Source organism: Abramis brama, assembly GCF_963993115.1.
Source record: "Abramis brama genome assembly, chromosome: 2".
In the NCBI taxonomy this organism is placed as follows: domain Eukaryota; kingdom Metazoa; phylum Chordata; class Actinopteri; order Cypriniformes; family Leuciscidae; genus Abramis; species Abramis brama.
The window spans coordinates 43972100-43997817 of NC_139964.1; the positions used below are offsets into that span (position 1 = coordinate 43972100).

The 25718-nt window shown below is 40.1% G+C and overlaps 1 protein-coding gene across 3 annotated transcripts; it reads right to left on the reverse strand.

The window, feature by feature from the left end:
• Positions 1–212: 212 nt before the first annotated feature.
• On the reverse strand, positions 213–24012 carry zc3h13 (zinc finger CCCH-type containing 13). 3 transcript variants are annotated; one of them, XM_084106854.1, is made up of 21 exons: positions 23857–24012; positions 21973–22119; positions 21686–21795; positions 21478–21592; positions 21278–21389; positions 19954–20081; positions 19064–19108; positions 18762–18940; positions 17740–17940; positions 13921–14076; positions 12551–12903; positions 11457–11912; positions 9522–9737; positions 7776–8295; positions 5770–5879; positions 4394–5632; positions 3338–3904; positions 3099–3239; positions 2326–2526; positions 2019–2182; positions 213–886 (listed from the first exon to the last, which is right to left on the reverse strand). In XM_084106854.1, the coding sequence occupies exons 2-21, from the start codon at positions 22108–22110 to the stop codon at positions 710–712; spliced, it is 5328 nt and encodes a 1775-aa protein (XP_083962980.1). In that variant the 5' UTR covers positions 22111–22119; positions 23857–24012; the 3' UTR covers positions 213–709. The 3 variants fall into 3 exon arrangements, with proteins under 3 accessions (XP_083962980.1, XP_083962978.1, XP_083962979.1); XM_084106852.1 differs by having other exon boundaries at positions 3099–3242; XM_084106853.1 differs by having other exon boundaries at positions 3099–3242; positions 21278–21386; positions 23857–23998.
• Between the last annotated feature and the right edge of the window lie 1706 nt (positions 24013–25718).

Consider the following 25718-nt stretch of genomic DNA (forward strand, 5'->3'; position numbering starts at 1 on the left):
AGAAAATGACATGCTCTGTAAATTAGATATTGGAATACTTACTTTTAATATCACCAATAATACAAGCCAATATTTTAACACACCCATTTGTTAATATTTACTACCAACATAATGTATGGGATATAAAATATGCTACGTCTGTAATAATATTTTATAGTCTTATGACAGATAGCACTTTAAAGCAAGGTTGATACAAGCGTCACAAAACCACATTTTCTTGAATCATCTTTTAATAAAACAAGGAACCACTGAGAACAAGAGTGCTGAAACAGACTGATCACAAAAATGTTTCAAAACAAAGCAGACAAACGAGGGGAACAAAAGTTAGATGCACATAACAAATAGGTACGGTCATTTTATTGTACATCTTCAGTACCCATTATATATCTCACAAACATTCAGCAACCGTTGTTCACACATCTGATGTTACAAAAAAACTTATCTAAAACAATTGTAAATGACAAAGTTCTTATGCAGTACATAATTATCACTTCTGATTCAAAGTTCAAGGGTCACGAAACCTTAGACAGCATCTCCACAGGCTAGTATTTCCAGTCTCTATGGTTCTGTGGTTCCTTTGAGGTTTAGGGCAGCAATCCTTCTTCAGAACTGATTTAAAAGCAGTTTCAGTGTGTTATAATAATCGTTGATAGTATGGGTTAACAGCGATCTGAGATCAGTTCTTTCAGACTGTACTCACTGAGCGTGCTCAGGAGACGCACAGCTCTGCTGGTGTGCTGAGCTGTTGGGCTGCAGAGGCGGAATCGGTCTTCTCCTGTCCACTCGACTGGCTGGAAGCCATTTTCTTTTTGAAGAGACGCAAACTCAGTTGCACAAGTTCATTGTCCACCACTGGAGCGCTGGTGTAGATCTGCTTGGTTGTGCCCTACACCAGGAATACAGAAGCATTAAACCAAACACTGAATCATGTACAATGGTAATGATTAGCAACACTTCACTGATACATTCCACACAAATAGGCTAGCACCCCTCACAAGATGAGATTTATATAAGGTTTTTTGTTGTTGTTGAAAGAAATGAATACCTTTATTCAGTGTTTATAAAATTGATCAAAAGTGACAGTCAAGACTGTCAAATAAATGCTTTTGAACTTTCTATTTATAAAAAAAATCCTGAAAAAATATTAGGCACAATGATGTTTCTTGAGCATCAAATCAGCATATCAGAATGATTTCTGAAGGATCATGTTGACACTGAACACTGGAGCAATGATGCTAAAAATTCAGCTTTACCATCACAGGAATTAATTACATTGCAAAACATATTAAAATGGAAAACAGTTATATTAAATTGTAATAATATTTCACTATATTACTGTTTTTACTGTATTTTTGAGCAAATAAATGCAGCTTTAATGAGAATAAGAGACTTCTTTCAAAAACATCTTGCCAACCCCAAACTTTTAAACTGCAGTAAATATATGTTATTTTGTGTTACAGTCTTTTTATCATCTCATCACGTTAAATTTAGACTGTCTGAGACTTCTTTGCAGCTTAAAGGGCACCTATTATGCCCATTTTTACAAGATTTAAAATAAGTCTCTGATGTCCCCAGAGTGTGTGGGGTATTTCGAGCTGAAACTTCACATACAGATAATTTTTTACAGCATGTTAAAATTGCCACCTTTTGAGGATGAGCAAAAACATGCCGTTTTTGTTAGTGTCCCTTTAAATGCAAATGAGCTGCTGCTGTCCCTTTCATTACTGCCATGATGCTCTATGTCAGGAGTAAATGAAGACTGCTTTGTAGTAATAATAGGTGCCCTTTAAAAGTGGTGTAGGAAACACCGGATGGAAGTTTTTATATATACTCTTCAGTATTTAAATGAAAGATCTATTTAATAAAATACTCATAATTGTAATTTCTCTCAATTCTTTCTTTGATACCTTGAAAATCCTAAGTAGATAGTTCCAGAATAGAGCTCACTTTCTCAATACAGTTTCAGAAAGCCCAAGTTTTACAAAAGAGGTGGCCCCAATTAAAGACCATAAGAGCACCTTGTCATTTTTCAGGAGCTGTCTACGTATGGCAATGTCTCGGCGAGCACACAGCGCCTTGCAGCAAGGGCCCAGGCTCCTCAGTAGGTTGGCCCTCTCCATTCGTCTGTTGTATGCAGCCATGTTCAGAGCACCCAGATCATGCTCTAAGAGTTTATCAGCATCTATGGATTCATATTTTGAGATTCAAGTCACAATCAACTACAACTGATTACCACAAAAATTATTTTCAATACATCTGCTATCTGTAGAGCTTCGTTTCTATTAAAACTGGAGCATTCATTGAAAGGTAGATTTGCACATTCACCTTTAGGGTCTTCCAACTCTCTGGAGCACACTTCTTTAACTCTGGCAAGGAGCTGAGGCCCAGCTAAGCGTCTGGACACTCCTGCTCTGAGGAGGACAGCCCCTGGGGTGAACCGCAGCAGCGCTGCCCCGGGAGTTCTGGGCTCCTGTTTTTGCTTGGGCATCAAACTGGACCAATCTACATCAATCACATCCAGAGGCCCTGAAACAGAACATGCAAATGGTATATTATAAGCAGTTCGAATGTGGGATAGAGGATTTTTGAGATGGACATTACTTAGTTATACATGCTTATGGCTTTGTCAGTGTGTGTATTAGTTTGTGAAATAGGAATCTGTGTATACTTTTAAATCTTTTGTTTTTCTTAATTTATTTAATCAACTGTTCAAACTGAAAAAGTTACGTGTGGCCAGATGTGATGTTTTGTTTTTTGCTAGAATGTCCACATTCGTTGTTATAGTCTCAATGCAAACAACTGCTTCTCAACTGGTGGGTCGCAAGACCGTTCTGAGTGGGTCGCGGAGTGCAGTCAAAGGAAGATATTTTGAAGAATGTCGGTAACCTAACAGTTGATGGACCCCATTGAGTATTTTTTTCCCACTATGGAAGGAAATGGGGTCCATCAACTGTTAGGTTACCGACATTCTTCACAATATCTTCCTTTGTGTTCAGCAGAAGACAGAAATTCATACAGGTTTGAAACAACTTGAGGGTGAGTAAACGATGACAGAATTTTCATTTTGAAGTGAACTATACTTTTGTGGTGTTGCGTACCAGAAATCTTTTCTTCATCTTGTTGGTCATCCCTCTTCTGACTGTCTGCCAGAATCTCATCCAGTTCATCATCACTGATTGGCTCATATTCCTCACCACCTGACACAACAGACTGCACATCTTCCCCTTTTCCATCCTCTTCTTCTGAATGAACAAACACACATACATTAGGTAAAATTGAACAATCGTTCGTCTTATACTTCAGACTATAGTGAGAAATAGTGGTGGGGGAGACTTACCATCAAGACTATCCATTTTCTCTAATTCAGATGTTTCCCCTTGCAGATGTGAATTGTCGGCTGGTTTATCTACATCCATGAGGGCTTCTCTGGGTAACAGAGGTTCATACTCTCCCCTCTCCATCTTAATTTCACCTCTGGTCTTTGGTTCCCGGTGAGCTTGAAGGTCAAACGGAAGCATCCTTTCCCGTTCACGCTCACGGTCCCTTTCACCACGCTCACGATCCATTCGCTCATGTGCCAGCAGCCCTTCAGGTAAGAGTCGTTCCCTATCGCGCATCTCCCGCAAGTCTCTCTCTCTCATTGGATCCCGGTTGCCACGGAGGAGGGGCTCTCTGCCCCGCCCACCCCACTCACGGGGTTCAGGTTCCCAATCTCTCTGTTGGGTTTGTTGATTTTGCAGCTGACGGTGATCCTTTTTCTCACGCTCTCGATCCAACTGTTCACGATCTCGTTCCCGCTCTCGGTCACGTTCACGGCTGTCGTAGGAGCCGGCTCTGGAGCGAGCCTGACGCTCAGACTCTGGTGAACTACGACGAGAACTGTGACTCCGAGAGTCCTGCCGGTCTGTGCAAGCAGATAAAAGTTTACATGTTTTAGAGAATTCAAAACCTCAACATTAAAACATTTACAATAACAACCGTTTAGGTATTCTTTCACGCATCATTTTTTGTTAGTTTTAAATCTTGCCATTTTTATTAATGCATATTGTGTACAGTTACATTATACACACAAGAAGCACGTTCAATCGGTTCCTGTGGTAACTTACAACAAGACCTGCTTGTGATAGCGGGTGAAAATATCCTGCATCTAATGCCAAATCACTGAATCAATGAAATGTGTCTGATTTTCCTCATGTAGTATATTTTGTATATAGTATATATGTTGTTTTGATCGCTTGTCAATCTTCCCACACAGGCATTCTGAGACACTAGTTTCCTTCATTTTTGGTTAAACTAAATGTGAGATTCAAAACAATTCCCACCCCAAAAAATATTTTTCAACAAAAATACTAAGAAGAATACTAAGAAACTCAAATCTTCTGAGGAGTCTCACCTGAGGAAGTACTCCGACTGGGTTCTCCTCTCCGAAGCTGATCAATCCTCGACTTCCTCTCTCCTCCCATCTGTTCACTGACCGCTGCTCTCTCCCTCTCTCGTTCCCTCTCCCTCTCCCGTTCTCGGTCTCTCTCCCGGGAATTGCCACCTTGGAGAAGTCCTCTGCGGGGCCTAAGCCCCTGAGGGCCTTCATCCCGGTGAGCCGACTCATTGGAGGGCGAACGTAGTCTTCGCGAAGACGCACGGCTTTGGTTGCTGCCCATGCTACTGCTACGCTGCTGTTGCATGTCTGCTTGCTGCGGTTTACGCAGCATGTGTTGTGGCAGTAACGGTTGTAAAGGAAGAGACTGTATCAGCATCGGAGGGTCAGGGAGCAGCGGGGCGATTGGGGGGTCCGTACGGTCCCGGACCCCGCCACGTGCACCCCTTCTGGGGAGACGCTCTGAGGGAAGCAGCCTCTCCGGAGGCCTATCGGATGGCAGGGAGGCAGAGGAGCTCTCGCCTCGCTCTGGTACGTCTTCATCAGACCAGTCACTGAAGTTGGCTTCCAGTTTAGCTGGGAAAGAACTCTGTCCAGCCATTAAAGCCCTCTGGGAGGGAAGGTCATCCTTGTTGATTGGCGGGGGTGTACGTGGGCCTCGTCGTCTCTTGCTGATGGGGGGTTGGGCTACCAGCTCGTCCTCAGAAACATCCGACTCGGGACCTCGTGAGCGCTTGCGCTTCCTTTCTAAGGCTTTCTTCTTGGGTATCTTGCGAGGTGAGAGGAGAGCCTGGGGGGCTTCGGCCACAGTGGAGGAGGGCGGGGGCTCAGGGTTACTACGGTCTCCTTCTCCAGATGCCCCTTCCTCCTCTTTACGGTTCTTCTTCAGATTTTTCTTCTGAGATTTAGTCTTTTTCTTGCCCTCCTCATGAACTACTGGTAAAGGGTCTCTCTCCTCCATGGGAGGAGGAGTGAGGGCGGCAGAAGGGAGGTCCCTCTGCTCTTTTACCCTCCTGGAGTCAGAGATGACCGTAGCAGAAACGTCTGGAGCTTGTTCTCCACGTCGCTCTGCTCCTCTTCCTGCTCCTCTCTCACCACGGGAATCTACCTCCTCATGTCGGCCACGGCCTTCTTTTTTATCGCCACGCCGCTCTTCATCCTTCCAGCGATTGGGTTTTTCATCAGTAAAGGAGCGGACAGGTGAGCGAGCGGTCTCCTGAGGACGAACCACTTGACTCAGCAGTCGGTGCTTTTCGCCTGAAACAAAACCATACATTTTATGTGCAAATATTCTGCATATGTGCACAATACACCTATGAGCCAGGTTATGCCAAGTGCATGTTTTCAAAAAGGGGTGAAAACATAACCTTGCACTTTCTCAGTTGAAGCCTTACCTTTCTCCTCCGTGCTGTTGTAACCGTCACTGTCTGCAGGGCTAACCTCTCGCCCTCTTTTAGGAGATGGCCGTGGACTGGGAGTGTTCTCAGCACGATGTCTCTTACGGCTGCAAGCAAACAGAAGGGCAGACCGTTTTTAAAAAACCTGAGAAAGTCTATTTTTGTGCACTACTTTTAAATTTTTTATGTTTTTGAAAGGTGTCTTATGCTAAGTAAGGCTGCATTTATTTGATCAGAAACACAGAAAAGTAAGATAAATAATATTGTAGAATATTACAATTTAAAATAACTTTTTATTTTAATATATTTTAAAAGGTAATTCATTCCTGTGATGGCAAAGCTAAATTTTCAGCATCATTACTTCAGTCTCATGGTCTATCAGAAATCATTCTAATTTTTTGATTTGGTGCTCAGAAAATATTTTATATTATAATCAATGTTGAAAACAGTAGTGCTGATTAGCCTAATATTTTTGTGGAAACCATGATACACTAAACTATGACTTAAAAAAAATACAGAATTTATTTGAAACAATTTAATACATCTTTTTTTAATTAAAGTATTAATTTCTTCACAAACTGAGTGTTACGTGGGGCGTTTTCACACCTGAAAGTCCGCACCAAGGTCCGAATCAAAGTTCACGTTTTGATACATTTTATACATTCGTTAAGTTTTGATTGGGTTTCACATTGCAATTATGCGAGCGCACTAAAGAACTTTACATGACATACTTGCGTCCTGTCATCATCATCTATGTGGGTTGCATCTTGACATTGATTGGTTTGTAAACAGACGTGCGTCTGACGTCAGCATGTTGTCAATTCGGCGGGTAACTTTGACAAGAATGAACGCACAGACGCATATCGTTGCCACTATACTGTTATTATTACGGCATTACTCCCTTCAGCACCAACTAGTTTGGCTAGTTCAAATTCGCCAAATAACCATCCTCGTTGTGCAAACATTTTATCGTCGCTGGCAAGAAAGGAGAAGACTGCAAGCAATCCTGCGAGAACCACCGGAACTTCCTGTAAATGGTCTGAAATTCCGAACCATACAGAAAATGCTTTCACACTAGAAACGAACCAAACCTTTGTTCAGTTTGATCCAGACCGAGACTACCTCTTTTCGTCTGACCAAATTCGCACCTGTAATTATGATTCGGATCAAACTGAAAAGTCCGAAAATCCGGACCAAACAAGGTAGGTGTGAAAGGCCCCTTAGTATTTCTTACTGACCCCAAAGTTTTGAGCAGTTGTGCAAGTGTACAGTCATTTTGTCAGTATCACAAAACATACTGCTTTATTAGGGAACTTCCGAGCTTTTAGGTGTATAAGAGATAAATTATGTCTGTGTTCACCATAATATTAAATTAATACTGAAGTCATCTGCAAGATAACTTTTTCCATTTCCATAGCCAAACATTAAGTTGCAAGATGGAGCAAATTAGCTTCGGACTTAAAATATGATTAAATAGGAATGCATGATATATTAATACAAAATACTGGTTATCGGCTGTTGTTAGAGATATTTAAATTTACTGGTATCAGTTGATATTAGATACATATCTCTGATACTGGATATTTTAAATTTATATTTTCCTGTATTTTTACATTTAAATGGCCTTTGAAATCAATTAAAGGTGTTGTAATCTTTGGCAAATCTCAAAATGAACATCCATTTTTCACAATGATGTGATGTCAATTCAGTTGTAGAACTTTAGTTTTTAATTTATGTAGATAAAGACACATTTTAATTTTATATGGCCAATAACATGAAGAATAATTATTGGCTAATCATCAGAAAGAAAATGGTGTTACCTTTTATTTTTCTTATTACGATAAGAAAGACGCTGTAAAATGATTTTAAAAAGTACCACCAGTATGTAGTTATGAACAACGAAGTGTTGAACATTTTAGCAGCCATGCAGTAATATTTACTCAACACAATTATTCCACAGAGTTTGTACTTAAAAATGTGACCAATTACACTACAGCACTTACGTGTTCTTTCTCTCTTCATGAGCATCTCGGGCAGAGCGGTCGTCTCGTGGCTCGTCTCTTCTGTCCCGCCTTTCTTCCCTCCCTTTCTCTCTCTCCTCCCACTCCCTCTGCCTTTCCCTCTCTCTTAGCTCCCTCTCCCGTTCCCTCTCCTTTCTTTCTCGTTCCCTTTCTCTCTCTCGCTCCTCTCGGTCTCTTTCCCGCTCCTCCCTCTCTCTTTCCCGCTCCCTTTCCCTCTCCTCCCTCTCCCTCTCTCGTTCTCTTTCCTTCTCTCTCTCCCGCTCCCTCTCCCTGACTTGCTCACGTTCCCTTTCAGCCTCTCTTTCCCGCTCTTTCTCCCTCTCTCTCTCCTTCTCTCTTTCCCGTTCCCTCTCTCTTTCTCTTTCCCTGTCCTTCTCTCTGTCACGGGTGCGGTCGTCTCGTCTATCATCCCCTCGATCGTTCCTTCGATCATCTCTCCTTTCTTCACGCTCAAGGTCCTCGCCGCGGCTCTGCTGGCGGCCAGGAGAGGGCGCTCTTTGTTCTGTCGGACAAAGACAAATTTCCATCAACACCACAAAAAGTTGCTCTGATGTTAAAGGAATAGTTCACAAACGTATGCACTTAATTCAAAGTTTTGACCACCCAATCTCTGAGCCCTTGAAGGCCGCTGTGTAGTTCTCTCCCTGACTTATTAGGGGAAGCATTTAAATAATCCTATGAATGAATATAAAAAAAATGCAGAATCGAATTGCATCGAATCGTTCTGAATTGAATCGAAAACCTATGAATCGTGAATCAAATCAATTTGCTGTCTACCCAAAGATTCACAGCCCAACTGCATAGTCTTCACTTTACGAATTAAAATATACATTGATTCTTATTATAACTACTAAAGTTATTCAGTTAAGAGCAGTGAGTGATTTTGTCTGCCTTTTGTTTAACATTAATGACACAGACAGCAGCAGATATTTGCATTAGGCTTTAAGATCAAATGTAAGACCGCCTGAAACCCCAAGTATACTTTACGCATCCGTGTTCTGCTCCATCTGATCAGTGTTCCATTTTTCAAGCTGAAGCGCTCCTCCAGCTTGCAAGTGCATCTTTTTTAACTTTAAAGTGTTTTTTTTGCTGTGGACAAGCGCAAGACAGGATTCTGATGTGTAAAAACAGCTAAAGTAATTTAGCAACACAGCTGACAGCTTGTTTTAGGATTTAGGTGTGTTGCAATGTACCAGTAAGATTACTGTTACTATGATATAAAAATATATATAAACTGTGTATGTTTACTTAAGACATTACCTACTTTTAGGCTTTAAGATCGAATGTAAGACCGCCTGAAACCCCAAGTATACTTTACGCATCCGTGTTCTGCTCCATCTCACAGCGCGCACACAGAAAGCGTGCGGGATCAGTCTCTTTCGCAGTTTAATGCACTTTTATTAACTCTTTTTAAAATAAAGCATGTCCCACAATAGACTGTTCCACAATATACAATTTCCACGTCAAAGAAGGCGGAGCCTCAGAGCACATCCACCTATTACATAATCGCCACGAACCAATGGTATTTCGAAGGCATTTACAGCTAGACGGTTTCAAACTGCTGAAACGAACAAACAAACTTGGCCTGATTTTGTTCAAATTGACATGGCACCAGTTTGTTCTTCGATTTCGCTTGAGGTATATCGGGGCCTTTACGCTTTCTCCAATAGCAGGGCCACAGAAGTTGGTATCTGCCAATAAGAAGAACACGTCTTGCTTATCAGTCACCTCTTTCTCTGTTGTCACGGCGATCTCTCTCTGCATGTCCTCCTCGCCGTTCATCTCTGGGCTGTTCTCCTCTCGGTCTGTCGTTGTCATAGCGATCACGATCAGTGTTCCTCTCTGAGCTCCTCTCTCTCAGGCCACTGCTGCGGGACTCCCAGCTGTCATGCCCACTAGCACTGCTAGCGTCAGTCTGTGATGCTCTACCACCACGAGATGTACCTGAAACACAAAATTCATCACATCCTCTGCCTGAGTATTTTTAAAAAAAAATCAAGTTCTCATTTTATTCCATTAATCCTTAAAAAAGTAGCTAATTATTGTTACATTTAATGAAAAGTATGTGTTACATTGCTTTCAATTAGCATTTTTCAAGCTGAAGCGCTCCTCCTTTTTTTTTTTGCTGTGGACAAGCGCAAGACAGGATTATGATGTGTAAAAACAGCTAAAGTAATTTAGCACCACAGCTGACAGCTTGTTTTAGGATTTAGGTGTGTTGCAATGTACCAGTAAGATTACTGTTACTATGATATAAAAAAATATATATAAACTGTGTATGTTTACTTAAGACATTACCTACTGTGTTTGTGTGAATACTAGGGATGCACAGAAATGAAAATTATGTGCCGAAACCGAAATAATTTCAAATTTTTCATGATTTTTCTTTTTGTATAATTGTATTATTACTTTAATTAAACTCAGTCATTTTATTGAATCTGAATAAAAAAAAATACAAGCCAATAAAATAATATAACCACAATTTTATTTAAAGTAACACCAAAATTGGACAGAAATGTATTAAAATAATATTAATTATCAATATATTATTTTTCATTCAGTTCTATGCAACAGAAACAGATTTATTTTTTGACCAATTATCAAAATAATAGTGTAGTCCAACAAAGGCAAAGCTATTATTATAAGAGCATGTGAGCAGAGTGGGAAGCAGAGCAGTGAATGAGATAGTAGCATCATTTTACCAGCACTGCCAAGCACAGCTATACCACGTTACAGCACAGTTATAGGGCTATTGCAAACAGAACAGTTTACTACAGAGAAATTTCATGTTGGCAGGTTATTCGAGCAGATTTTGCTTTTCCGGTAAGCGTGAGTGGTACAGGAGTGGAACGTTCGCTTGGGCCGTGAACACTGAGCAGAGCAAACTGGGTGCCGGTACAGACTTACCTGCTCGGTCAGAGTCGCTTTGAAGTTGTGCATCTATGGAAGCGGAGCCGCACGCAAAGTTACAAAAAAATGCTGTGAAACCTGAGTGCTGACCACTGAGGGGCGAGGCGACAGATATTTTCGGCCTTTTTTCTCTTTAGGCCAAAAACTGAAAATGACATTTTTCGGCTGATATTTTTTCGCAGGCCGAAATTTCGGTGCATCCCTAGTGAGAACTCTCCAAAAAAGCATTTTGACATTTTTGTGTGTACGCATTCAGGCACGTATCCGAAGCCCATTTGCTTATCTACATTCGCCTTCGACTTGCGCACACAGAATGCCACCTAGGGAACAGTGTTTTGCGGCTTTATGTGCTTTTAATAACACTGTTTAATATTAAACACGTCCCACAGTTACAGTAGACACCATTTTACAATACTCACTTATTTGGCTGATTTGGAGGTTAAGTTTGAGAGCACTTTGAAGGAAAGGAAGGTGTGCTGCTGGCTGGAGGGAATGCGGCACAATAATCGTATTACCTCGATTATCTTGTTTTCAGAATCGTTGGAAGCCAAAAATCGAAATTGAAAAACAATTCTGATTAATCACACAGCCCCAACTGATATCATTACTCATTCATTTAAAAATTTCTATAGATATCACAATAATATTGTTATCGTGAATTCTTTTGGCCACAATAACCATGTAGCGAAATTCTAATATCGTCACAGTTTTTTGGATGTAGCTGACAAAGAATGTGAGCAAGCATCTTCTCACCTTTCTCTGTGGTGTCTGATCCACGGCCCCTCCCTCTGCCTGTTCTTTCAGCTCGGGATTCGTTCCTGTTGTCCACTCTGCTCTCATTTCTCATTTCCTCCCTTCCATGTCCTCTTCCATAATTCCTTTCCTCTTGGGTTGTTGTATCCTTCTTTCTATGGGGTTCATTTCTTTCTCTCTCTCTTTCCCTCTCTCTTTCTCTTTCCCTTTCCCGGTCCCTTTCCCTATGCTCCAGGGATTCCCGTCCTGAACGGTCTCGCGTTTCTGCTGCACGGGCATCCCGAGTGTCTTTGACCTCCCCGCGGTGCTGCCGATCTTCTCGGACATCTCGTCTATCCCGTTCACTGCGGCGGTCTCGGCTGTCCCTGCAATCACGCTCATCTCGGGAAGAACTCTGCTCGATATCGTAGTCTCGCTCATCACGGCTGCTGTCTTTCTCACGTTTCCCGCGGCTCTCTAAGGGCAGAAAGGAAATTAATTGAGTGTATCACCGTTTCCACAAAAATATTAAGCAGCACAACTGTTTTCAACATTGATAATAATAAGAAATGTTTCTTGAGCACCAAATCAGCATATTACAATGATTTCTGAAGGATCATGGGACACTGAAGACTGGAGTAATGGCTGCTGAAAATTCAGCTTTACCATCACAGGAATAAATACATTTTAAAATATATTGAAATACAAACAGGTATTTTTAATTGTAATAATATTTTGTACAATATTTCTGTTCTTACAATCAAATAAATGCAGCCTTGGTTAGCATAATAGACTACTTTCAAAAACAATTTTAAAAATCCCAAACTTTTGAACAGTAGTGTATTTTTACTTGCATTCTGTCATAGGAACCAGTCGATAAAAAGAATAATGCATGCGTCATGAACGTAAAGTATTTGTTATATGGTTCCCAGTTAATTTTGATTGTGTGCCGTGTTTCAATTAAGTCAGTTCAGTCAGCTGAGGCTCTGAACAAGTCACTGACTTTATGGATGGACTCATTAAAAAAAGAATTGGCTCATTTGTTCGCAAGTCATTAACATCAAAAGCCAAATACTCTCTAATGACTGTGTAATATATAAATATGTGTCTCTCACCATCTCTGCGCTCATGCCGCCTCTCCTGCAGTGCTGGACTCCTGTCTCGCTCTGCTCTCCCCCTCTCCCTGCCCTGTGAGCGGTGACTGGCACTGGGGCTGGACCTGCGATGGTTGGGTGTTGGTGAGGGGTCTCTCTGGGGGGTGAGTGGAGAGCGGGAGCGACGTGAAGACTGAGCGGGAGGGGGTGAGGATGGAGGAGGAAGGTCTCGGTAAAGAGGAGAGACAGAACCCCGTCTGTGGCGAGGGGATGGGGAGTGTCTCTGGGCCGAGGAGCCAGAGTGTGAAGAGGGAGAGTGGTGTTGTCGAGAGAGAGGGGAGGGGCTGCGGCGGTGACGGGGTGGAGTTCTAGACCTGAGAGAGGAAACGCATCAGATGAAATTGATAGCTGTACCCACAATATCTCTAAAACAAAATAGTTATGCAAGTTAAACGTCAGGATAATCCACTTATATCTGTCAGCTTGTAGGGACTTAAGGCCGTGAAACACCAAACCTACATCAAAGAACAAGCAGTGACAAAAGCCGACTGTGCTGTCACCTCCCGTCTGGACCAAAAGATTGAGCTTGAACGCACAGAAGACAACAGCCAACTAGCATGAACATTTTGTGCCTGTGTTAGAGGAAATAACTGTATATAGCAGCAAGTGGCAGTAGTCTATATTCATCATTCAAAATGGAAAACAAAACTAGGACTGCAGCTATACAAACCGTAAGCAAAGAAGCTCTTGCTTACCATTTTGAGTATGAATCATGTCGATCACTTTCTTCATTTCGGACAGTCATGCCGTTATGAAAATATTTGCATATTGGAATGCTCAGGTAAGATTAATATGTAAAATTAGAATAGCCTTCTGTGTGTGCACTCTTCACTTTCGCTATTCTCCTTGTGCACTGGTTTGCAAAGCTGAACAGCCAATCAGAGTGATCGGTCTCACAGACTGCCTAACACTGATTCAACATGATCAATTGACCAAAACGCCACCGGCTGGCTCCGACACCCCAAAAACTGATCTGACAGACGCTTACCAATGGCCCATCGGCTTGGTGTGTCAAGGCCTAAAGAGCCATTACTCCAATCAGATGTGTCACACATGAGCCTTCAGAAATCATTCTAATATTTGATGAATAAAAAGGTTTTTCGTAACAATGTAAAAGACTTTACTGTCAATTTTGACCAATTTTTTGACCAAAATGTATTTTAAAGAATTATATTAAAGAATTAGAATTTTCTTTTTTTTTATTAATTTTGTTTAGGATTTGATTGATTTTGACACTTAACTGATCAAAATACTGCAAGGCTCAATGATATCTCAAAGATATGTCAGAAGTGACACTGGATTAACAATTATTTAAGTGCAGCTCTTCTCACCTCTGCTGCGAGGCTTGTTTTTGGGAGGTGGGTTTGGGGGATGATGACTTCCTTCTGGTTGGGGGAGACACTTCCCTGGAGGGTGAGGAAAGGCTTCCAGAACGTTCCTCTGATGTTATTGAGCGTTTGGCTTTGTGGGAACTATCTGATCGGTCCCTGTAATCAAGGAAAGGTCAAAGATTGATATATTGTTATTATATTCAAACTAAATTATATTTAATTTGTTTACACACACCGATAAAGCAGATACTATCAACTGAATCTGGCCCAGCACTATTGAAATGAGCAAAATACATAATAGCTGCATTTCCACTGTTGGGCCAAAAGCGAGCGTGCTAGTACATAACAGGGCCAGTTGCATTTCCACTTGGTACTTCCGGGGCTTAATCGGGCCTCCTTTGGGCTTCCTCAGCCCAACTGCCAGGGTTTTTGGTCGCTGAATACCTTGGTCCAAAGCAGACCAACTGGGACTTAACCAGTTAACTCATATAACTCCTGTTTTCTGTCAGTGAGCTCCCTCTGTTGCCCTGGCTAAAAGAATAACAGTATAGTGAGACAGGAGAGATCTCTCAAACATCCTCAGGATTATCCATATGAATAATGGTGGAAAATTAATAGAAATGTTCATTCTTTTTAAAGAACTTTGACAAATGTCTAATTTTATCAATATTTTTCTAAATGTGTAAGCCTTTGGACCGATCCTGCGACAAATAAATGGAAGCACAAGCAACTGAATAAGCACGTGTTCTCTTTATATGTAGTTTTCAGTCAGCTAGTTGTGTGACGTTGTTCTATGGAAACGTGTTAAGGACAGGTTTTAGGGTAGTGCTGCAGGGCTACTGGCCCAACAGTGGAAACAGCCTGATTTTACCCTCTCAGCTCGAGGTCCAAGGCTATTGGCACCGCCCGACACATTAGCCACGTTTCCACTGTGCTAGTGCGTGCCAGGGCCAGTCGCGTTTCCACTGTCACTTCCGGGGCTTGATCGGGGCCAACGGCCAGGGTTTTCTGGACCGCCGAATACCTTGGTCCAAAGCGGGCCAGCTCGGGCTAGAGGAGTGGTTACGAACAGAGGCGGGGTTTACCTGAGTCGGGAGACGGCAGCGCCGGATGATTCTGTCAGCATTAAAGACTTAAAATAATTTACCTCAACACTCACTTTCATGTTTGAATGCCTTCTGTTTGTGATCCGATGTGGATTCTGATCACCGTATAAGGTAGAAATATTTATACGCAATGCAAAAGTCTATGCATGCTAACCATTACCATAATAAACATAGTAAATATGAACACTTGAAGAAATCAGACAAATCATAAAGGCTATCACAATCATGCTTTTATTTTATCTGTCAGTAGCCTACGTCTCGTCTCTTTATACCAGACTACCATAAAATAAAGCAACTTTCTTTTCGGGAGCTTCCTCTGTTTCTCTGACTGAAAATATCTGTAGCCTACTGGGAATCGAGAGAGTGCTAAAATAAAGAAATTATCATTCTTCATAAAAGTGATGTAGCCTAAATATGTCCTGTAACTACCAAATAAACAGAAACGGCCTCGACTGAATAAGTCAGTCTGTCCTCTTTCTTTTGTGAAATAGACCTAACGGTAATTGTAAACCTGTGGTAAAACATCTAGAAATATTCAAATATTCAAATTTAAATATTCAAGTAAACAACAAAAATGCCAGCAAACGGTCGCTTTTATCATGTTTGTTTTGCGATCACGCTGTTTTCAGTGATTTCTTTCTGATTAGTTTTCTGATAAAACTTCCATTTGTTGGTGAAATGATGGGTTAGTGTGACGTTGTTCCAGAGAGGCGTGTTACGGGCGTGTTTTAGTGAAGCGCTGTGGAGCTTCTGGCCTGACAGTGGAAAAAAATGCAGCAGATTTTGGGCCCGGTGCTACTGGCCCGAGGCTATTAGCCCGGCACGGCCCGTTTAAAGCCCTGGCTCGCACTGGCCCGACAGTGGAAAAGTGGCTTATAACAATCTATTAGTGCTGTCACGATACCATTATCTCAGTAGTCAGTACCAAACCCAGAACTATTTCATGATTATCTGTTCCAATTTTGGTACCATAGCAAGCACTATTGGGAACACACTCCCTTGACCTCAACAGACATGTCTTTGAATTGTCAACACTGCAAAAACAATAAATATAGTGTTATATTGTAATATTGTAAATATAAATATAAATATACTCAGAGTGCAAACACAAATATGCAGAGGAAGGATTCAAAGCAGCCATTTATCAAATGGTACAAAATAGATGCAATCCTGCTGATACTGCAGAAAGACTGGTATAATCACATTTTTACAATTTCAGTATCACGTTTAAAGGTCCCATATTGTCAAAACTGAAATTTCCTGGCTTTTTTCATGATAACAGAGGTCTAGGGACTATGTAACTATCATATAAGTTTCAAAACAGTCAATCCACAGACAAATGCACACAGCCTGCATAAAGTAGCGGTGCCTTTTCACGAGCCGTTGTGACTTCCGTAAAAATGTGACGTCAGAACTACTCGGTCACCGCCTTCAGTCACCACCCCAAGCACTGCCCACCGTCCCTCTATCCTTTTGCCCAACCACCAGACAACAACACAGACAACTGAGCAACAACAACACAGACAATTGTCGAGAAAATGCTGTTCAGTCGATGGATGTCAGGAAACTACATTGCACAGGCTTCCAAACAACATTAATATAAGAGACCAGTGGCTAATGTTTATTTATTCGGAAATACCACAGCAATTTAGTTTGACTTTAGTTTGTCTGTTCTGCACATTTCACAAGTGACAGCTTCTTCAATCAGGCACAGTTCAATGCCGGTTTTTCAAAGAAGCTACTCATCAAAGATGCTGCAGTCCCTAAATGGTTGGGTCCGACCTCAAATTCGCAATCCGTAAATAAACTTCTAACACATTTTATGTTACATTATGGAGCCAGCATAATCTGAAATTATAGTTTGTAAACGGATATGCAACACTAACGTGTTGCTAAGTTGATGCTGACATGTTGTTTTGTACAGTCTATGGTTGCCACAAGCTTTGACATCTGTTGGAAACAAGACAAAATATGTTGCTTGTTTTCCTATCCTGTCGTTTTTATTGAGTTAAAGACGGTGAGATTGAGTTCACTCAGTCTCTGTGTCTTTTGTTTTGCTAACAGAAACTAAAGTGTAGTGTACTTGCATGGGTAACATTATTTCAAAAGTCTGAGTTTGTTTACAGTTTAAATTAGCGTTAACGTTAAATCTGCGAGCAGCATTGATGTAATGGTAGTTATAATACTCTTACAATAATGCCAAAAGTAAAATAAAAAAAATCTGAAACATCCTTTTGTAAGCGCGTTTGAGGATATGGTTGGTTGTTTCCTGTCGTCGCCGATTCGGGTTCTGAGTCCGGCTCGAACATATAAGGCCAGATAACATTTCCCTCAGCACTGTCCATCTTTACAAGTGTTTTATTTTACCATACTTGTGAGCATCACCAAGCCACAGCAGGCTACAGCATACATGACCCTAGTTACCTACGGTTGGCCTGGCCGTGTGTCACTCAGAAAAACAACAGGCCAATCAGAAGAGAGGCTCATGAATATTAATTAGACAGGCCAAAACCGACCTGTTCTTAGCAGAGCTCCCGAGAAAGGAGCTGTAAAAATATATTGAGATGGTTTTTGGTACTTATACCGCAAATATATATTCTTAAGGACATCAACACCTAAATAAAACTCCAGAAAGGTGCACAATATGGGACCTTTAACAATACTACAATGTATGAAACTATGTTTTGTGGGTTTCTTTTTAAAGTGACCATACCTGCGCTTTTCTTTTTTCTCTTTGTGTTTCTCCACATCTCGTCCTCTTTCTTTGCCTTCTTTAGGTTTGTCCTCACATTTCTCCTTGTTTTTGTGTTTATTTTTGTGTTTCTTCCCAATCACTGGGTTCTCCACAGGGACAGGTGGAGGAGGACTGGGCGTCCGTGGCCCTTTTCTTTTTCCATGGCCACTCTTAGATGACCTGGTCAAAAAAGTAAATAGCAGTCAAGTATTTAAATTGATAAAAATCTGTTTAAGTTCAAATAAGTAAGGGATAATAAAGCTGTAACTGATGTTTACAGTGTAATTTTTTAACAGACGTGTAAAAATGACGGTTATTTCTTAAGTTAAGGCTCGTCAGTTCTTGCACTCCGTCCGCTTTAAATAAAGTAGAGCCATCGGATTGCTTTTATTTGAATGAATTCACATTTATTTAAATTCATTATTAAAAGAGAGAGACAGAGAACTGAAGGAGAAGGAACAGAGAGAGAGAGAGAGATGCGTGCGCGAGTTACCTGTGTGCGTCTCTTCTTTAAAGTCTCGTCCCCTCTTTGCTTAAGCATATAGCTAACTTAATGATTCTTTAATGGATTTATTACAATTATTTATGAATGACAGGCAACACTGACAGTGACAAGGCAATCTTTATTTGAACTAATCATGTCATTTATTTATTGTTAATTCTTTGTGCCGCTTTTTGTCATTCAACGTCTTCTCCAAGTCTTCTATTTCGTCTTGTGCCTGGGCCCATTTCTCAGAGTTGCCATATTCACCATACAAATTAAACGATATGCAAAAATCATCCATTTAGCCTACCTAAATAAACGTTTTCATATGCGTCTCTCACTCTGCTTGCAAGTGTATCTGTGTTACTATGGTTACCAATGTAGCGGATTAATTTCGAACTGTAATCAAACTGACTGGAACTACCTGTGCATTAAACGGTTTTACTGCACACCTTCCAGCCAATCAGAATCGAGTATTTAAACAGCCCATAGTATAAATGCAGATAATTTTCCAAACCTGCTGTCTGTCTCCTCTATCCTGTTCTGGTCAGATACTGGAGAGGAGATGACTGAAGAAGTGGAGGACTTTTTTTCTTTCTTTCCGGAGTTCCCACCTTTCCCTGCTCTATGTTTGGGTGAGCCGCTGGATTTACGGGATGAGGGTGAACCCTTAGAACTGGTGCGCTCAGGAGAAGCCTAAGACAGATCAAGAGCACACCAAAATAAAACTCCAAAGATAACAGTCTGTAATAAAAGGCTAATTAATACTAAAATTAACATTAATTTTGACTTTCTTTTGTCTGTGTTCAAATAACTTACCCTGTCCTTAGAAGAACTACTGGTCCTGGTTTTGGAGACTGGTTCCTGTTGAGAACATACATGTCATTACTATCTGTATTGATAAATTCAGAAAAACTCACATTAACCTTCTTTCAATATTTGGAGTTAATGCAGTAAAATGTCTATGGTAACACTTTAATCAGTAAAATGACTGCAAAAGCCATGATTTAAACAACTTTACAGTTCAAATGTAGATTGACAAAATATACTCTATATCTAATTCCTCCTTTATTAAGCATTATATGGAGGTAATATGAAAAGATTATGCCATCAAATCTGGAGGACAGTCCATTCCCTTCAGATAAACATTCATATAAAAAAACAGCTCCACGTTTTTACTTTGAACAAAGTACCTGACACAAACCTTTGTTTAAAAAAAAAAAAAAAACTAAAAAACATTATGTGGGTTTAAATTGCTGGGCTCCAATTGATCCCAGTGGGTAAAAAATATTGGTACATTTGAGGGTAACAGGAGGGCCAAGAGAGGAAATGGAATATGTTTCACATGTTGCTTTCTAATAAAAAGTTGTCAATTTGTGATACTTTCTCATCTCATATTTTTTTATACTTAAATATACAATAGAATTGTTTAATTCAGTGATTGGTATTGGTGATCGTATCGGCCAACACTGCTTCCAATGATCGTAATCGGCCCCAAAAATCTTGAACGGAGCACCCTTATTCTGAAAGTTTAGTCATCAGATTAAGTCCTATTGCAATTCCTGTTTTTCCGTCCCCACATTTAAGAACTCTTGAAAAGTTGAAATTATAAAGAAAAAGACTTTTTATGGCCTTAAATTTGATATAACTGAATTTAAGACTTTAAGGACCTGCGAGGACCCTGCAACGTGCAACCCAATCTAATATACCTCTTTCTTGATGACGATCTCTTCTCGTTTGTCCATGTTTTCCTGTTCCAGCTTCATCAGCTCACGTTGAATCTTCTGTCTCTTCATTTCAAGAGATAGCTCGTAATCGTAGTCACCGTTATCGGAATCTAGTAAAATCAATGACAAATATATAACTGCTGGGAAAAAATGGCAAGGAGACAACGAAGCATTACCTGTGATGAGAGGAAAGACTGTACTGCATTCAAAACCCCTTCATCAATCATCCATCAAGTTCACCCAAAAATGACAATACTGTTATTTACTCACCTTCATGTTGTCCCAAACACAATTCATCTTCAAAACACAACTGAAGATATTTTTTAATTTAGTCTTTTATTCACATATAAACACTGATCAAAGCACATACATAGATGGAAGCTTTAACGTGCTTGCTTGACATGCAAGAACATGTCAAGTACAGTTTGGTTTACCATTAGAGCTGCACAATTAATCATAAAAAGGTTGCGATCTCAAAACACCCACACGATTGACTCGGCTATGTCTATTAAACCTTTGACAAATATGTATAGGTATTCATGTAAAGGAATGAAACAGCTTAGAAAAAGTATTTTCAACCACACAGTATCATTACTTCTGTGTTATAATGAATACATTTTAACAGAAGTACTGGGATAAAAGTTTATAGCTCAGATATAAACACTGAAGTCTACAGTAGCGACCAAATTAGAGTAAATTACCTATTGAAACTAACTTGATGCTTCAAATAAAGATTGTATTATTACATTGTTATATCAGAAAGTGGTGAAAAGGGACAGTTAAAAAAATGTAATTGTCACTGAATCATTAATTCAAAAGATTTGTTCTTGAAGTCTTTGTGAGTGAGTGAGTGAGTCATTCATTTGATGGTTTTTTTTTAATTATTAAAAAAAAACATTCTAGTAAATTACTTTTTTTTGTTTGTTTAGTTGTCTGTTCAGAATTGTGGGAGAATCACAATCTCTGTTTGAAACAAAAAAAGTGATTCTCAAGAATCGTGCAGCTCTACTTACCATTTTGATGTGCTCTATGTATGTGCATTGATCAATGTTTATATGCGAATAAAAGCCTAAATTAAATCTGTTCATATAAAGTGATCAAGTCTCTTCAGAAGACTTGGATTAAACTGCTCGATTAAAATTCTTGTTTAAAAAAATGTGTTTCAAAGATGAAAAAAGTATTCTGGGTTTGGAATGACACGAGGGTGAGTAATTGATGACAGAATTTTCATTTTTGGGTGAACTATCCCTTTAAATGTCTTCTAATCAGATACATCAACTTTGTGGGTACTTTGGAGAATCTTCACCTTCACGACTGGCTTCCCAATCTGCCGTCTCCTCCTCACTAGCAGGAGTGCGTTCCTTTGTGATTTTAATATCCTCTTTCTCCCTGTGTCTGCCTCGGGATGAATCTCGCTGCTAATGAGAAACAAAATGTCAAAGAACTCACCAAAAACAATCAATCAACAATTTAAAAAAAGTATTGTAAGCTGTTAGAGCAGCCTACTCTGGTTGTAGGTGAAGTGGGTTCGTCTGCGTCTCTTTTCTGTGTGTCACCATCTACATCCTGTCTCTTATTCTTCATCCTCTCCCTGAGATCCCCAGGGGGCCTCTCGGCTGACCTGCAGACCAGCACACATGCAGAACGTCAAGCATTCGGCCAAGAATTTGAGCAGGTGCATTTACGAAACAACATCTCTTCAATGGAATCTCACCTGCTGAACGTTCCAGAGAAGCCTTTTCCTCGTGATGGGGTTCCATGTGTGTACCGACACGTGTTACCGTAACTGCAGTTCCCAGTTTTTAACCAGTTTCTACAATGAGTCTGCAAGGGAAGACAAATGTGGGACAGCCTATTGCATTTCTACACTTTACAAGGGCACCTGGACCAAAAAAGATTTTTTTAAACCCAGTGAGCCACTACCTAGACACCAGAAATACTTCCTAGGTAGGCAGCTCACCAAGTTTCCATTGCTCAGTAGTGGGTGACGAGTATCCCTACCTCTGCTGCATTACTGGCCGTGCTGGGCCCGAGTCTCTCAAACACGCTGGGCCTGCGGGAGGGGGTGGTTGTGCTACTGCTGCTGTCCGATATGGTCTTTGAATTCTCCACTGTAACCTTCCGCCTGATCTTGGACATTCTGCAGGGCTGCATTAGAAAAATGGCAAATAAAAGGCACCAGCATTTTGAAGCTGAATGCAGTGTTGTAGTTAAGACCAGCTCACTGAGTCAAGTCACAGAGACCAGAAGATGGTCAAGTCCGAGTCAAGAATAAGACCAGAAGAGGGCTGAGGTCTTGTCAAGACAGAGATTGAAGACGATGAGTTCGATTCAAGACCGAGTCCACACTCCAGAGTGCATGACCAATATGGCCTTTTTTTTTTTTTTTTTGAGACCAAGAAAACATGGCCTGTTGAGTCATGTACTTGGAAGCATGTGGACTATGTCTTGGCTCAAACTCAACTCTCTTCTGGGTTTGGTCTTCTTGACTCTTGTTCTCAACTACAACACTGGATGAATTACATTACATTAATTCTAAGGTCACATTCATATCTAACTACCTCAGCCTACAGCCTATATTATTGTGCCATTCAAGTGGAGTCTGAAATCTGGAAATGGCGACTTCTGAGCACATGAACGACCAACTGAAGTCATATTTACAAGTGGGAAACTCGGAATTCTAAATGAGACACGAGTTCCTGTGTTGTGACATTGGAAGGGGAGTGTTGATTTGAAACATGGCAGCAACAATGATAATATAGGCCTGGGATGGGAAACTTCGGTCCTGGAGGTCTACTGTCCTGCAGAGTTTAGCTTCAGCCCTAATCAAACACACCTGAACAAGCTAATCAAGGTCTTCGGGATTACTAGAAAGCTACAGGCAGATGTGTTTTTATCAGGGTTGGAGCTAAACTCTGCAGGACACTGGCCCTCCAGGACCGAAGCTGCCTATCCCTGATATAGGCTATATATTATAGCTTTAGTCTAAATAGAGATCAGAGCCGGTAGCCTGTTAAATCACTAAATTTTCCGTTTCAAATCTAGCTTTTGGGATTTATTGTTCACAATATAATTCATTTGTTTGGTCTTATGTACTTTAATGAGTGGGCTTCCACACTTTTTGACCAATGAATGTCCCTGACTTTTCCAGTCGTTCATGATTAAGTTACTGCGTGTATTTAAAAAAAAAAAAACTGTACAAAAATTACAAAGGAAGATTTATATCAGGTAACTTACCAATGCCTAATATTACGAGATTTACACATTTATAATCTACTTATTTGTGAACAAACGTCTCCAAAACGACAACAAACTTCCATGACAGAAAAAATAATAATAAATCACAATTTTAAAATTATTTGATAGTTCCTGTTTTCCCGTGGGAGTCCCGTTCATTGTAACACTCGCACAAGAACAATAGTCACATTTGTGCAAATGCGACTGCCTACCTCTCTCTATAACAGGGTTTCTCAAACTCGGTCCTGGAGGGCCACTGTCCTGCAGAGTTTAGCTCCAACCCTGATCAAACACACCTGAACAAGCTAATCAATGTCTTCAGGATCACTAGAAACTCACAGCTAGGTGTGTTTGATCAGGGTTGGAGCTAAACTGTGCAGGACAGTGGCCCTCCAGGACCGAGTTTGAGAAACCCTGCTCTATAAGGTGCATTAACAATGTTATAGCTACTAGCAAGGCATGCGAGGTTTCACTAAAAAGGTGTTTTATAATCATTCGCGTGTTTTAAGCAGTCATTCATTCGCAGAATGCCGTGGTAAGAGCAGCATATAATGCCGCGCGGCCTACACTGATAGCACAAGCCTCGATAACGACCCCGCTGAAACTGCTGCTGATTGACCCGTAAACAAATACAAACAGGAACTTTACCCGAATATGAATGATGCGTCAAGTCCAGTTTCACAGACTGTTGGGGATAAACTCCTAATCACATGCAAAGGTCTTGCAAAGCGGTCTTCCCCTTAGCCGCCGTCATGATGCTGGCGAGACAGCGCAAACTGCACACATACAGCTTCCCGAAGTACTGAGGAGAGGAGGATTATGGGAAACTGGAGTGGGTATTTTTGGTGTGTTTGTTTTATATTTCGTTTAAACCGTTACTTTAAAAATAAATAAATACAATATACATGGAAAATATAGTTAGTAATGTAATATATTAGATTACGCTTTTAGATAATGTATTCTGACTACGTTTTTCTTTACTTTTAGATAACTTTTGATCTTACTCATTTGTCAACTTCAGCAATATTTTGTACCATATGAGACAGATATAGTGCATTTTTTCTGCAACAACACCCATTCATTTTTTTTATGTGCTAATGTTTTTCTTTGAAAGTCTTTGAAACTGTTGTTGACTGGAATAAATGTATCTTTGGCATACTAAATTCTGTACCATTCATTTTTGCTTGCTTAGTTGGTAGCCTACATAACTACAACCAGACTTTAGTATTTAAATCAATGTTACTCTTTTTCACATGTATGCATCCAGAATAAAGATTCTTAATATTTTTTATTTATTTATGTTTATACTACTCCGTATGGTTAAAAACATGCTATAATGTAAATAAATAGCAACCCTACAGTAGGCTACTTTTGCAACATTTAGTTCCATTCTACAAGCTTACCATGACAATTTAAATCTTGACATTTTAATTACTAAGTGGCTAAAATATTTGGCCACATAGTGTTTTGCACGTTTATTTTTCCGATAAATGTCGCTCATGGGGATATTTTGCATAGGCCGATATTAACAGAATAAAGTGAGCAACTTATTTTTTGTTAAAGTTTTTTTTTTCTTTTTTTTCACAAATGTGTTTATGGAGAAGGCAGGACACTAATTGGCCAAAGTAATAGGGATTTTATTAATTATTCTGTGCCATAGTCTCAGGCTTATTTGGCAAATAGCAATCTTAAATATGATGCAAGAGCCTTTTCTTATAGTTTTCTATTGTTTACCTGGATTAAAAACAATTTCAAATACAACCTTTACAACTTAAAAGTAAAAAGTAAGCATGCAGCAAGCCACATTTTTTATGATCAATTTGAGACCAAGGCTATGTTGAAATCACATAAAGGCCCTCCAATGTAAATAAGAAGGCAGAGACCAGTGGAGCACAATTACATGTCATCTAAAGAATGATACAACATACATAAAAGTTAAAATAACAAGGTAATGACAAATAAGACCCTTCTTGGATTTATCTGTGTAATGTTAAAAATAAATGAGGCAAAAGTGAAAGCACTGACTGAATTTAAAAGTTTTGGAAAGATATCTGAGGGTCTTTCACAACAAACTCCTGTTTCTCAGAAGGACTTTAATGATCAACAAAGTTTTGTATTCTGTATTAATATATTGTGGTAAGTCATGTTTGTATGAAGAACACAAGGAATGTTTTTAATTTATGATAGCAATCTTACATATCTTGAGCATGAATGTTTATCAGGTGGTCCAGCCATGGGAGATTGTATGGATGGATTTAGAGGGAAAGCTCACACCAATGAAAGAAGGAGTACATAATGGTATTACAAAGCGTTGTGTGGCTTTCCCACTGAAAACAAATTTGGTGTGCTCTCTTAACAGATCAAGGCACTAACTTTGTAAATAAGTCTACTATTGATAAAGGGTTACTCTTCATTTAATTAAAGATGTCCTTGTTACAGTGTAATTATACATTTAAGTACTATTAATTAACATGTGCTAAATGAACACATACTCTCTCTTCTCTCTCATC